This window comes from Chiloscyllium plagiosum, chromosome 21 (genome assembly GCF_004010195.1).
Source record: "Chiloscyllium plagiosum isolate BGI_BamShark_2017 chromosome 21, ASM401019v2, whole genome shotgun sequence".
Taxonomy (NCBI): domain Eukaryota; kingdom Metazoa; phylum Chordata; class Chondrichthyes; order Orectolobiformes; family Hemiscylliidae; genus Chiloscyllium; species Chiloscyllium plagiosum.
Genome location: NC_057730.1, coordinates 54820665 through 54834917, shown reverse-complemented (window position 1 = coordinate 54834917; position 14253 = coordinate 54820665). Strand labels below are relative to the sequence as shown.

Genomic DNA, 14253 nt, shown 5'->3' with positions numbered 1-14253 from the left:
TCATCAGTTTATCTTTTTACAATTACCACTTTGCATTTACTTTACAGCTTTGGGTCACCTTCCTTTTGTGCAATTTTCTCCCTTCCTCCCAAGTCATAGAATCCCTACACTGCAGAAGAAGGCCATTCAGCCCATCAAGTCTGCACCAACCCTCCCAAGAGCATCCCACCCAGCCCCCTGAACCACACGTTTATCGTGGCTAATCCACTGAGCCTGCATATCCCTCGACACTGCACAGCAATTTAGCACAGCCAATCCAACCTCTCCTGTACAACTTTGGGAGGAAACCAGAGACTGGAGAATATGCAGTTTGCCTGAGACTAGAATTGAACCCAGGTTTCTGGAGTCACGATGCAGTAATACTAACTACTGTGGTACCCAACTGAAGGCATAGAAGATCTTCTAGTGGATACCTAAGACAGATTTCTATTCCTAACTCAGAAGCAATTTGATTGGGAATTTGAAATGAATTCTGTGTCTGTGGCAACAAGAAAAAATTGCATTCATGTCACATCCTTCATAACCATTAATTGTAAAGTGCCTTGGGACATCCAGTGAAATTCTCTTTAAGTATAGTCACTGAAGTGATTGTAGGAAATGCACAGTAAGCTCCCATGATCAGATTGCTGTTGTAATGTAGAGAGAGACTTTAGTCTTGGCCAGGACACTATGGAGAACTCCTCTGCTCTTTTGAAATAGTCATGGGACCTTTATACCCCTTTGTTCAGCTTGGGTGGCTGTTAATCTGAAATTAAAACCCAGCTGTTCAGGAGGGAATTCTGACAGGATTACTTAATGCAAAGCCTGATAGAAGTATGGAAAACCCACATTAGAAACAGGATATGCCAGTTCAATCAATTTTAAATCTGATCAATAGATATGTGTGCCAAGGTTTTAAATCGATACAGAGACTATGTGGGGGGGGGGAAGGAACCAAGATTCAGCTTAGCTAAGATTTCATGGAATGCAGTAAAAACACATGGCTGCCTGGCCTACACGACTCCCATATTCCTGTCATAAACCACAAATCTCAATTTCAAAAATCCCCAACTGTAAATGAGCAACTCTTCTAGATAATCTGAATATTTATTCAATTTAAAATGCATCATTTTATGACTGACATATTTGAATAGAATATTTAAAGTTTATGGCAATTTCATTGTTTACTTTCAAAACATTTAAAATTTTAGTTTTAAAATATTTAACTGAGCACGTACAAATTTGATATTAACAAATGGTTAGTACTTTAAAAATGATTTATTCACATTGTGCTGTTTGCTGTTAAATGCAGTGTTTTCATTCCTATGCCACTGAGTTGTTGATTTTGATGAGATGCTGCAGGATAGTCTGTTCAAGGGGAGGCCAAGAACGTGAGATGAATTATATAGAGACCCACAGCAAGAGAGTTAATAGACCTCCTCCTCAAATTAAGTGACAGCTGACTGTGACACATTAGTCTCCATCAAGCTATATAGCTAGTCATAAAAACATGACATAGAAACACAGAAAACAAATCATTTGAGGTTTTTGTTTTAGCTTTGACCATTTGCCACATTGGGATTCAAACCCATGTCTCCAGAACATTAGCCTGGGGTTTGATGTTACTTGAGAGAAAGTGAGGGCTGCAGATGCTGGAGATCAGAGCTGAAAATGTGTTGCTGGACATTACTTTGACATTTGACGTTACTTGTCCTGTGACATGATCACAGCACTACATCTCTTCATTCCGTTGGTGTACTCAGTTTCCTGAATTGTGGAAAAATTGTGAAAAGTTGCTGTGCGGTCTATCTTTTTTTTGTTTAAGAACAAATGTTTTCCCTAAGCAAGGGGAAAGAAAGAGAAAACTCTCCTCTTCCAAAGAAAAGCAGAAACCAACAACAGCAGTAACACACTGACTGAAGTACCAGCCAGCACAGAGTCCGTGCTCTAAACTGAGGAGAAAGTTTCACTGGTAACAAACACAGGAGGTTTAGTTCAAATCTCCATTCACCCCAGATGGGTCTTGAATCCATCTTGTTCCTGAAGGGCTTATGCCCGAAACGTCGATTCTCCTGTTCCTTGGATGCTGCCTGACCTGCTGCGCTTTTCCAGCAACACATTTTCAGCTCTGATCTCCAGCATCTGCAGCCCTCACTTTCTCCTTGAATCCATCGTCCCTGGCTTCGGAAGCCAAGTGCCTTATCCATTATGTCACTGGGGCTACACTGTGCGGTCTATATTTGCAAATGAATTCCGCTATAATCAAGTCATAGCAGAATATCAAAAGTAAGTTCAAGTGCTTTTTTGAGACTTGCAATTAAAACATTCAAATCAGCCACTAGTTGCTCAATAGTTAGTTTTCAATAAGGTCACTCGTTTTCTAAGGGTTTCAACATTGACTTCTACAAATTCTTACATAAAATCTTACACTGTGCATCTGAAGTGAAAACTCGTACTGTTTAAAGAAAACATTTAATCTGAAGAATTGACTTTATTGTGTTCAAGACCTAAACATACAATTGTTTAGTTAGCAACATTTCAATAATTACACTTAATTAAAATAGAGCTGCCAAATGGTTAAGATTTGACATTAAATGAGGCCAAAGTATTATGTTATTGAACAGGATCGTAAATACAGACTACAATGAGTCAGAAGACGAAGGTTTACTTTCTGGTTCATGTTCTATAGATGCATACAACTATGCTTTTAACTCCTACAGGGATTCATTTCAGCATTAACTAACCGGGTGTTCATCAGCTCTTAGACCATGTTGCATCACTGGGTTAGTTTCCAGCATCTATTCTAAGAGTCATTCAGTTGTGGAAAAGAGTGCCTAACAGACAAAAATGAATGGAACAGCATATATGCACAACAAAGTTAATAAATAAGAACGTTAAGAATATTTATATGTGCTTTGGAGGTCTGGGCTGAAATTCAGCTTTGGCTGGGTGTAAAATGGTCTACTGATCCACAAGTGACAATATTTCAATCTTTCCAAAGTTGAATTTCATCCCTTTGAACTTCACAGAGGTGCCATTAGTGTCTGAAATCACTTACTAGATTCTACCAACATCTCTGTTCCACACTATTACTGACAAACCTTGGTTTACTTTGATAGTACCACAGTAAGGATGACATTTATCAATAAGGGAACATTTATTTGCAACACAGCATTGAAATGTACTTTAAATACAGGACAAACATACATAAATTTCAATATTTTAAGTCTGTACAATCTTTCTACACAACAGCAATTCCTGCTAAGTTGTTGAGTTTAAATTTGTGATGTTTGTTACCTGCCACTTCTCTTGAACAAGAAAATGTGGAATTGTTTATGAAGCCCTAGTTGAAATGCCCTGTCAATGTTGGAGTATCAGAACAGTTAACTCTAGGAAAGCTTTCTGGTAGGAAACCCTCCACAACCCTTACAAGTGTAATTCGGACATTTTGAAAATGGTATGCTCCGTTCTTCCATGTCCTCTGGAACAATTTCCTAAAGCTACGGCAATATCACACATGCCAGGTATAAAATTTTCCATTTGTACGAGTGGAAACAGGATGCATTTTCCTCTCAGCATGCGGAGTTTGTGATCCATGCATGAAGGACAGATTCACTTCAACAGAAGCAGTGTTTTATCATTGACTCTGAATATGGTAGGTCATAGTCTGGTTGAGCACGATTACCATTCTGGTGATTTTCATCCATCTTGGGTACTGTTCTCTTCCACAAACACACTTTAGAGTTAAGAGTCAAACTTGGTTGGTGAAAACTACATGACACTGCACTGTGTAGTTCCACAGCAATCTCTTATCAACGCCATTCCTACTTTGGTAATGGACGGTTTGATCACTGGGGGTTCAGGAACCACGGGCTTCCCCCTTGGAGACTCTGTAACAATGAAGTGACGATATCTGATCAGTGGCATGTTACTTCAGGTACGCAATTGTGTAGAGTGCACGATAACGTATGTGCCAAAATCCAAATTTGTCACATTCCTGCAATAGTTTTGGTGGGAATGGTGCAGAAAGCTCACACATTGGATCAGAGATTCACAGACATTTATAATACACAAGGTCATTTAGCCCATCGAAACATCTGCCTACACTAATCCCATCTTCCAACCTTTGGCCCATAGACCTAGAGGCTGCAAGTGAATATTAAATTCTGCTCTGATGTGACGAGAGCTTCTGACTCAATCACCCTTTCAAGCGGTCTCTCACCACCCTCTGGGCGAAAGAAATTCTCCTCAACTCTCCTCTCGGCTTTTTACTGACAGTGATTGGAACCAGGGCCAGTAGGAGCTCATTGACCAGGAGATCCTGGATTGGGGTTGTTACCCCGGGCCAATCAGGGACCCCTGGCTGACATATCAACAGAAGAGTTAGAGAGTCTCAGTCCCTGGCTTTGAGCTGGCTGGTCAGAGCCCATGTACTGTACATGTGTAAAGAGTAAGGTCTTGGTGACAGGACACTGGCCTCTGTGCAGTTATTTTAAACCTCTGACCGCATATCAATCTCCCATTACTGACACCTCTTCTAATGGAGAAATTGCCGTCTTATCCATTTGTGCAGAACTTTGCTAGTCACACTCTATCAACCCAAGAATACCCTCACTGCCTCAGCTCCCTGCTTCCTGTTCATTAGCCAATTCTGTATCCATGTGAATATATTAACACCAATTCCATTAGCCCTATCGTGCATATTAATGTTTATTGTGGCACCTTAGAGAAGATCTTTTTTGGAAATCCTCAGTGTGTTTACCCACCGTACTAGTTACATCCTCCAAAAAGCTAATCAATTTGTCAAACAATTTCCCTCTTGAAAACCAGAAGAACAGTGGATGCTGTAAATCAGAAACAAAATAGAAGTTGCTGGAAAAGCTCGGCAGGCCTGGCAGCATCTATGGAGAGAAATCACAGATGCTGCCAGGCCTGCTGAGCTTTTCCGGCAACTCATATTTTTGTTATAATCTCCATCTTGTTTACTTTATCTGATCATATTATTAATATTTTTGAAGTGCTTTGTTAGGACTTCCTAATATACTCCAGCATTTTCCCAGGGTCCAATGTCAGGCTGACTGAACTGTAGTTTTCTCTCTTCTTCCCCCCCTGCCCCCCCCCCCCCCCCACCTTTGTAGAAACACAGTGCTTCACTTGCTAACTTCCAATCCACTGGGAACATTCCAGAATATTGAGAATTTTAGAAGATTGTAACTGGTGCATCCACAAGTCTCTGCAGCTACATCATTTCGGACCCCAGGATGTAGGTTTGGGACCTGCAGATATTTTGACTTTTGTTCCTTTAAGTGTCTTCAGTAAGTATTCTCTATTGATACAAATGACCAGACATTCCTCGCTCTTATTAGTTCAAATATAGCACTTGTTATGACCTACCCAAAGGTGCTTTAGGTAGATTTTTCAGTGGCCGTAACTTCGATTGGAGAAACTCTTCCATTTCTTTGTCCTCTTCCCTTTCCCTGCAGAAAACAAGTCAATCTTGTTATCCTTCTCACTAAAGACTAGAAGATTTTTAGTTGTTTCTGTGATGAATTTCTGTTTATTCAGCTGCGGAATGTCAGTGACAGTGGATGGAATAAGGTTTTCTGCTTCCCTGTTTGTTTTTTAAATTCACTCCTGGGACATGGGAATCACTGGCTGGGCCAGCATTTATTGCCCATCCCCAGTTGTCCTGGAGAAGGACATAGTGAGCTGCCTTCTTGAACCACTCCATTGACTGTAGGTAGACCCACAATTCCTTTAGGGAGGGAATTCCAGGATTGTGATCCAAAACAACAGTGAAGGAACAGTGATATATTTCCAGGTCAGGATGGTGAGTGGTTGGGGATGATGTTCCCATGTATCTGCCGCCCTTGTCCTTCTAGATGGAAGTGGTCATAGGTTTAGAAGGTGCTGTCTGAGGATCTTTGGTGAATTTCTGCAGTGCATCTTGTGGATGATGCACACTAAATATTAGATTTCAGCTTCTAAAGACTTGATTATAAATTACTTGAGAATAATAAATTTTTCCCCTATTCCTTCCATTTCTTGCAGTACACAGAGCGTAGTAACTGCAATATCTTTTTGTTGTTTACCACACAGTATAAATGTACTATGTGACATGCGGCCCATAATTTTGTTTATATAACTCTCATTTTGGAGACTTTTGTTTAGTGATAGTCGCTGCGTTGTTTTAAGGTTGAATGTGTTACAATCATTTTTTTCCCAGGATTGAGAAGTGCAGCGGAATGGCTAAATCCCACTGTCATATTGTTTAGATTGTTATCCTACTTTATCTTTATTGGGCTCAGCCTCACAGGCCATTCATGAAGTCAGTCCTCGCTGCCTGTGCCTGGGAATTTGCCTAAATGCTGGAGAAGCAGCACAGCTGAAGATCAGATCAAATGCTCAGATCCTGTAATAAACCGCATTGACCTAACGTGAATTACTGGACCACATCCAAATAAAATGCAATTATTTGTTTTGACCAAAAATATTCAAACCAGCATTTTTCAGAAGTTATACACATTTCACAGAATCCCAGCAATGTGGAAGCAGGCCATTTGGCCCATCAAGTCCACGTCGAAACTCCGAAGAGCATCTCTCCCTAACCCACCCCCTATCCCTAAAACTCTGCATTTCCAATGACTATCTCATCTAGCCTGCACACCTCTGGATACTATGGGGCAACTTAGCATGGCCAATCCTTCTTAACCTATACATCCCTGGACACTACAAGGCAATATCTGATGGCCAATTCACCTGCACAGCTTTGGATTGTGGGAGGAAATCCACGCAGATACAGGGAGAATGCGCAAACTCCACACAGACAGTTGCCAGAGGATGGAATCGAACCTGGATCCCTGGCATCATACAGCATCGATACTAACCACTGAGCCACCATGCTGCCCTTACAAATATGTTGATATTTGACGAATAAAATTGAAAACCATAAAGCTCCAGTCAATAATAATCTGATCTGTCAAGTCAACAGGTGAATAATAGGCTTCATACTGCAAAGATGTTTCAGTATTTGCATTTCAATTAATGCTGCTGTCCCATCTAAGTTACAAATGCCAGCTGTATGAGAAAGAAGCTCATCACAGGTTCCATTAATCAATGTTCTTAAACTGTTGAAATGCAGCACATTATCTATACCATTGCAAAGAAATGAAACTCCATCACTCTGCATTAATACTTCAGAATCTGTCTTCTTGACAAGAGAGAGGACAAAAGCAAGGAAGATAGAAAACAGATCACAAATAAACTGGCAAAGAGTCATCTAGTCTCAAAACATTAGCTTACTCTCTCTCCGTGGATCTCTCTCTGTGATCTCCAGCACTTTTTGTTTTTATCACAAATTAACAACATACTCTGTAATCATCCACCTTTTTACCTTAATCTCTCCACCTCTGCATCTTCCACCAGAAAGTCCCTTTTTTCCACTAACTTCTGGATTTTGTAGATTAGTGCATCCTCTTTTTGCTTGTTTTCTGGGTCTTTTTCCTTTTCTGTAATAAACATTGTTTGCAAAATGAAGTTAAGATCATTTCAATCCTATACTTTAACAATAGCTTCAATTTACTATGAGGGAGGTCTGATATGACACTGAGCGGTAAGCTTCTCCAATGGGAACAGGTTACAGCTGGACCACGTGTGAGCTGAACAAGGCTCATGTTGCGGCTATACAGGACATTGGTTAGGCCACTATTGGAATACTGCATGTAATTCTGGTCTCCCTCCTATAGGAAGGATGTTGTGAGACTTGAAAGGGTTCAGAAAAGATTTACAAGGACGATGCCAAGGTTGGAGGGTTTGAGCTACAGGTAGAGGCTGAATTGGCTGGGCTATTTTCTTTCCCTCGACTGCAGAGTCTGAGGAGTGACCTTATAGAGGTTTACAAAATCATTGGAAGCATGGATAAAGTGAATAGGGAAGTTCTTTTCCCTGGAGTGGGTGAGTCCAGAACTAGAGGGTGTAGGTTTAAGGTGAGAGGGGAAAGATATAAAAGGGACCTAGGAGACAACTTTTTCACACAGAGGATGGAATGTGTATAGAATGAGCCGCCAGAGGAAGTGGTGGAGGCTGGTACAATTGCAACACATCTAGATGGGTACATGAATAGAAAGGGTTTAGAGGGATATGGGCCATATGCTGGCAAATGGGACTACATCAGTTTAGGAAACTGGTCAGCATGGACAAGTTGGACTAAAGGGTCTGTTTCTGTGCTGTACATCTCTGACTCTATAATTGTTTGGTTGTACTGAACCTGAATTATGCTGAGAAATAAAAAGAAACTCATTCTACTGAAGGCTTTCATCTTGCACCAATCAGGGCGATTTGCAAGAAATACCCAGTAAAGAGGAACAACATTTGTAAACCAACCATTTCTCATTTTGTAAAAAATGGTGTTTGCCTTTATTTTGGTAGTTGAAACTTTATTGCTGGAACAGCACAGCAGGTCAGGCAGCATCCAGGGAACAGGAGATTCGACGTTTCGGGCACAGGCCCTTCTTCAGGAAGCATCCTGTTCCCTGGATGCTGCCTGACCTGCTGTGCTGTTCCAGCAATAAAGTTTCAACTTTGATCTCCAGCATCTGCAGACCTCACTTTCTCCTCTTTATTTTGGTAATCTTGTAAAGTGCCCTGATGAGTGCAAAATGAAAAGCTTCGATGAAATGTTGAAACAGGGGATCCTGCATTGACCTCGACCGGGATATCTTTTCAGGAAGATACAGACCTCCACACCATAAATGATTCTGCATTATACTGACTGCCTTATATCAGACTTCCACTGCAACTCCAATACTGTGTTGGTTAAAGCTGATGCAGTGATTTACTCTCTCCAACAGCCCACAATTGTCAAAGTTACCACCCAGGTAAATGCTCGATCACACATGTACACTTTTCAAAAAGGCTCACTGGACCCAAAACATTAACTCGGTTTTCTCTCTCCACAGATGCTGCCTGACCTGCTGAGTTTCTCCAGCAATTTCTGTTCTTGTTTGTTTCAGAGCAAAACAGCTTTTGGCTTCTGCCCGTTCTCCTTTCTAACAGGCCCTGACTGCCTGTCAGCTGGTGGGAAGGCATCCCCTGCAGGCCTCAGTCAAAATTCATAGAATCCCTACAGTGTGGACACAGGCCATTTGGACCAACAAGTTCACACCGACCCTCCAAAGAACATCCCACCCAGACCCTTCCCCTATCCTAATACTCTACGTTTACCGCTGACTAAATTGCAGTCAGCTCCTCAGATCAGGTGGTTTGGCAGCAGATGAGGAGCAGTTAATCGCAGTGACGTCTTGCACAAATAACATGATTTTGTTTAAAATCACTTTACGTCACTGCATTGTAGGTTCATTCCCGAAGTGAAAGGAAATGCATTTCCTAAAGGACAGTAGCCCTTTTGAGAATTGCTGTCTGCCTGTCACTGCAGGAAGGGGGAGGCGGTATCCTGGTAATGTCACTGGGCTAGCCACAGGTATACATATGGAAAGAGCCCACCTGCTTTATCCTTGCCTTTTCAATGGGGCAGTTTAAAGACTTGAACAGTGAGAACCTACAGCTTTGTTTAACCAGTAACTATTGCCCATAAACCTGCTGGGTTACAACTGTCCAAATGTCACACTGAAGGGGCTAATGGCAACATGTTTCCTGCAGTCATTAAACTGTAGATTTGACAAGTTGTAGATTTAACATATGAGGAATGTTTGAGGACTCTGGATCTATATTCAATGGAGTTTAGAAGGATGAGGGGGGAATTTGATTGAAACTTACAGAATACTGAATGGCCTGGACAAAGTGGGTGTTGGGAAGACGTCTCCATTGGTAGGAGAGACTGGGACCCGAGGGCACAGCCTTAGAGTAAAAGGAAGACCTTTTAGAACGGAGATAAGGAGAAACTTCTTCAGCCAGAGAGTGGGGAGTTTATGGAATTCACTGCCACAGAAAGCTGTGATGGCCAGGTCATTGAGTATATACGAGACGGAGATAGGTAAATTCTTGATTGTCAAGGGGATCAAAGGTTACAGGGAGAAAGCAGGAGAATGGGGTTGAAAAACCTATCAGTAATGATTAAATGGTGGAGCAGAATCGAGGGGCCAAATGGCCTAATTTTTGTTCTTATGCCTTATCTCTTATCAAGTTACCTGTCTGACTGGAAGCAAGTGAATTTTAGCAACAGCTTGAGCACAAAGCATGTGGCAGTGACACATTACACATTACACCCCCTTCATTAATTTCAAACCTAAATCAGGCACAAGACACATTGCAATAAGTTATTGTGTCTTCTCTCTCGAAATCAATTTCACTGCCATAGTCTTAGCAAATGGCTTTAATTTGGGCAATTTTCTCTTGCAATATATTAAATTAGCTGCATATTGTGAATTTTCACTAAATTCAGATTTCACTGTCTGTCCTGGTGGAATTTGAACCCATGAACACCTATATCCCCAGGACATCAGCCCAGGATTCGTGGAGAGCTAGCCCGGTGACATTACCAGGATACCACCTCCCCCTTCCTGCAGTGACAGGCAGACAGCAATTCTCAAAAGGGCTACTGTCCTTTAGGAAATGCATTTCCTTTCACTTCGGGAATGAACATACAATGCAGTGACGTAAAGTGATTTTAAATAAAATCATGTTATTTGTGCAAGACGTCACTGCAATGAAAATGTCGCACAACTCATCGACTCCTGAGTAACTGCTCCTCATCTGCTGCTAATACAGACACAGCAAGCTGCTTTTCTGAGAATCTACCCCTAAAACACTTGATTTATTAAAGATCTGTATTTGTACTAAAAGTAGCTGAAGCTTCAATGAGATCATTGTGCCCTATTGCACAAGTGCTGAACCACAGACTGCTGTTACCTCCCACTGGCCCTACCATGTCTGACTGGTTAACAGACAGCATGCCTACATTGGGAAACAAATAGAAATGTATTGTAAAAACGGAGGGCTGGAACAGGTCAGCTTTGATATATCTAATAGAAACTGACTGAATTATGCCTGGAGCTGCATACAGCTCCCACATGAGCATTTTAAGAAGGTCAATCCCCACACAACTTAACAAAAGGCAGCATTATGTCAAAGAATTATTTCTAAATCTCTACATTTACTTCATTTTGATTCTCTTGTTGTTTAAAATATTTGCTAGCTGCTCCCCAGATGTGATTTCTGGTTAGATATTCACGTACAATTGAGTGTTTCAGAAATTCAGTGATGTGGAGGGGCCGCTGGACTGGGATGGACAAGGTCAGAAGTCATACGACATCGGAGTGCTATTCAGGTGATGAAGGAGCAGCGCTCCGAAAGCTTGTGATTTCAAATAAACCTGTTGGACTATAACCTGGGGTCATGTGACTTTGGACTCCCTCTAAGCTAAACAGGGAGTCCTCAGCTGGCATTATCTAAAGCGCCAGGGCCAAGAGAGAGATTTACAAGAAAGAGTCAGATACATCAAAATCAACGCCTTCAGGGCCACAAAAGGACCTCATTACAATTTAAATGTGTATAACGGAGGAACATTTGGGGTGAAATGTTTCTCAGGAGTGGGTATTTGTACAGTTCCAAAATTATAATCATCGCATACGTGTGCACTAATGGGTGAATTATGTTAGACACTGTCCCGTTACAGGGGCTGCCAGTAAGTTATTGTGTCCTAAAGCTAATTCCACTGCCTCAGCATTAGCAAATGGCCTTAACTAGGCAATTTTCTCAAGAATACATTTGAGAAACACTGATAGCTATCATTTGAGAAGCACACTCCAGTATTTTTCTGTGTGAAAGTGAAGCCTCCAGAGAGTAACCTCTTAACCTGGCACGATGAAGCAGGAATACTAGTAGTGAGAAATGTCAAAAAGCAGCACGAAATAACTGAAGCAGTAGGTTACCCTGTCAGATGGTTTCTCCTGACTGTTGTCATAATTCTCTAAATGCGTGCAGCTTCCCACAGCTGTTTTCAAGTTCTAGTGGAGTCATGGTGACGTACAGCACAGAAACAGACCCTTCAGTCCAACTCGTTCATGCCAGCCAGATATCCTAAATTAATCTAATGCCATTTCCCAGCATTTGGCTCCAAACCCTTCCTATTCATATACCCGTTCAAATGCCTTTTAAACCTCTCACCCTAAACCTATGCCCTCTAGTTCTGGACTCCCCCACCCCAGGGAAAAGACCTTGTCTATTTACCCTATCCGTGCCCCTCATAATTTTGTAAACCTCCATAAGGTCACCCCTCAGCCTCCGATGCTCCAGGGAAAACAGCCCCAGCCTGTTCAGCGTCTCCCTATAGCTCAAACCTTCCAACCCTGGCAACATCCTTGTAAATCTTTTCTGAACCCATTCAAGTTTCACAACATCCTATAGCAGAGAGACCAGAATTGCACACAATATTCCAAAAGGGGCCTAAACAACATCCTGTATAGCTGCAACATGACTTCCCAGCTCCTATACTCAATTCTCTGACCAATAAAAGAAAGCATACCAAACACCTTTGTCATTATCCTATCTACCTGCAATTCCACTTTCAAGGAACTATGAACCAGGGAGCGATGGGGTCAGATGTCAAAGGAACCTTGACTGAACTCAAAGCTTCTGGGTACACAGACATGGCTGTGGTAGTGTTCCATTCATCTGGGAATGCAACACGACCAGGAGGATGAACAGAAAGCCTTATCTACTTGTCAGTTGCTAACCCATTGATCCACACAGCCTCTGGCTTGAGAGTTAAAGGCCTCCAGATCTTCAAGCTTGCACATGGCTGTGGTCAGATAGAGAACCTGAGGAGGTGTCCCAAAGTTTCCACGGGCCTCTCAGTCAGACAGAGGCGGCCGAATTCACTCGGCCGTATCCTCACTCCCACCTAAGGGATTTCTAGGAGTTGAGTGACCCGTCTGGAGGTAATTGAGACGCAGACAAGTTGGCCATGCTGGCTCCTAGTGGCAAGGACTCCTCATGAGACCAGTGAGACCTGCAGGTGTGTTGTTGCAATCATACAGATTTACAACAATAGAGGGAAGGAGAAAGTGAGCCACTGCAGATGCTGGAGATCAGAGTCGAGAGTGTGGTGCTGAAAAAACACAGCAGGTCAGGCATTCCTATTGAAGGGCTTCTGCCCGAAATGTTGATTCCCCTGCTCCTCAGATGCTGCCTGACCTGCTGTGCTGTTCCAGCGGCACACTTTGACAGCAATAGAGGAAGGCCTGTCGCATCTGCGTCAGTGAAAACAACTGAATTAACTATTCTAATCCCAATAATAGTGATAACACAGGTGTAACTGCTGGTCTATATTTAATGTTGTGGCTGCATTCTGGTAAATCACCACTTTTAGTAAAACTACTTTAAGTGAATCAGAGTTTCCTGGACAATTCAATGATTCAGCTGGAGCTTCCTCGGATATTTCTGACCCAGAAACAATGTACGAGTTGAAATACTCAGCCATAAATGTTTGGCAATGTGCATTCTCACCCGAAATAACTTGCATTGTCAGTGAAAATGTAAAAGAACTTGCATAATGCAATTCATTATTGCTGCTTCAATAAGAGTCACACATCTACAATACTGTACCTTTAGATCAGCTTGGCCCTGTGCAGTGACAGATATTAATCTGTTCAGGTAACAGTTACCCATCTGCATACACTAAACCTTCACCATTAGATGGAGCCCAGGATCTCATTGCGGACCCAGAGGCAGCAGGTAGGAGAAGAGATCAGATCGTGGGCTAAGTCCCAGGAACAGAGGGTGAGGGAGGAGCAGGAGTCAGACTGAGAGCCAGAGTATAAACCAGGGCAGAGGGAGGGGGCAGCTGCAGTCCCTGGTGGTCATAACAAAAACTGGGAACTTCAAACGTAGGAGTGGAGTGTGGAAACAGGAGCCAAGGACATAAGAGACACCAACACCAGTCCACCCAGTCAGGCATCTGGAAACCCTCATCTCCTATTCTGCTTTACACCTGTATGATAATTTTCACATATTGGAGATAAAGGACATCACCTATGATTATCAAACTTGGAAATAATGAAGTGCTTTTAGCAGAGGAAATGGACTGAACAAAAACATTCTGGATTAGTGGTGCTGGAAGAGCACAGCAGTTCAGGCAGCATCCAAGGAGCTTCGAAATCAATGTTTCGGGCAAAAGCCCTTCATCAGGAATAAAGGCAGTGAGCCTGGAGCATGGAGAGATAAGCTACAGGAGGGGGGGGGTGGGGAGAAAGTAGCATAGAGTACAATGGGTGAGTGGGGGAGGGGATGAAGGTGATAGGTCAGGGAGGAGAGGGT

The 14253-nt window shown here is 42.3% G+C and overlaps 1 protein-coding gene across 1 annotated transcript in view; it reads right to left on the bottom strand.

Moving 5' to 3' along the window:
• Positions 1-3625: 3625 nt before the first annotated feature.
• The window catches only part of LOC122560898 (bMERB domain-containing protein 1-like), a 70676-nt gene continuing 60048 nt past the window's right edge, over positions 3626-14253 (bottom strand). The window contains exons 4-6 of the mRNA XM_043712129.1: positions 7373-7487; positions 5374-5456; positions 3626-3869 (exon numbers count right to left, since the gene is read on the bottom strand). Coding sequence (XP_043568064.1) covers positions 3751-3869; positions 5374-5456; positions 7373-7487 — 317 coding nt within the window. The 3' untranslated portion in view covers positions 3626-3750. The remainder of the gene's footprint in view (positions 3870-5373; positions 5457-7372; positions 7488-14253) is intronic.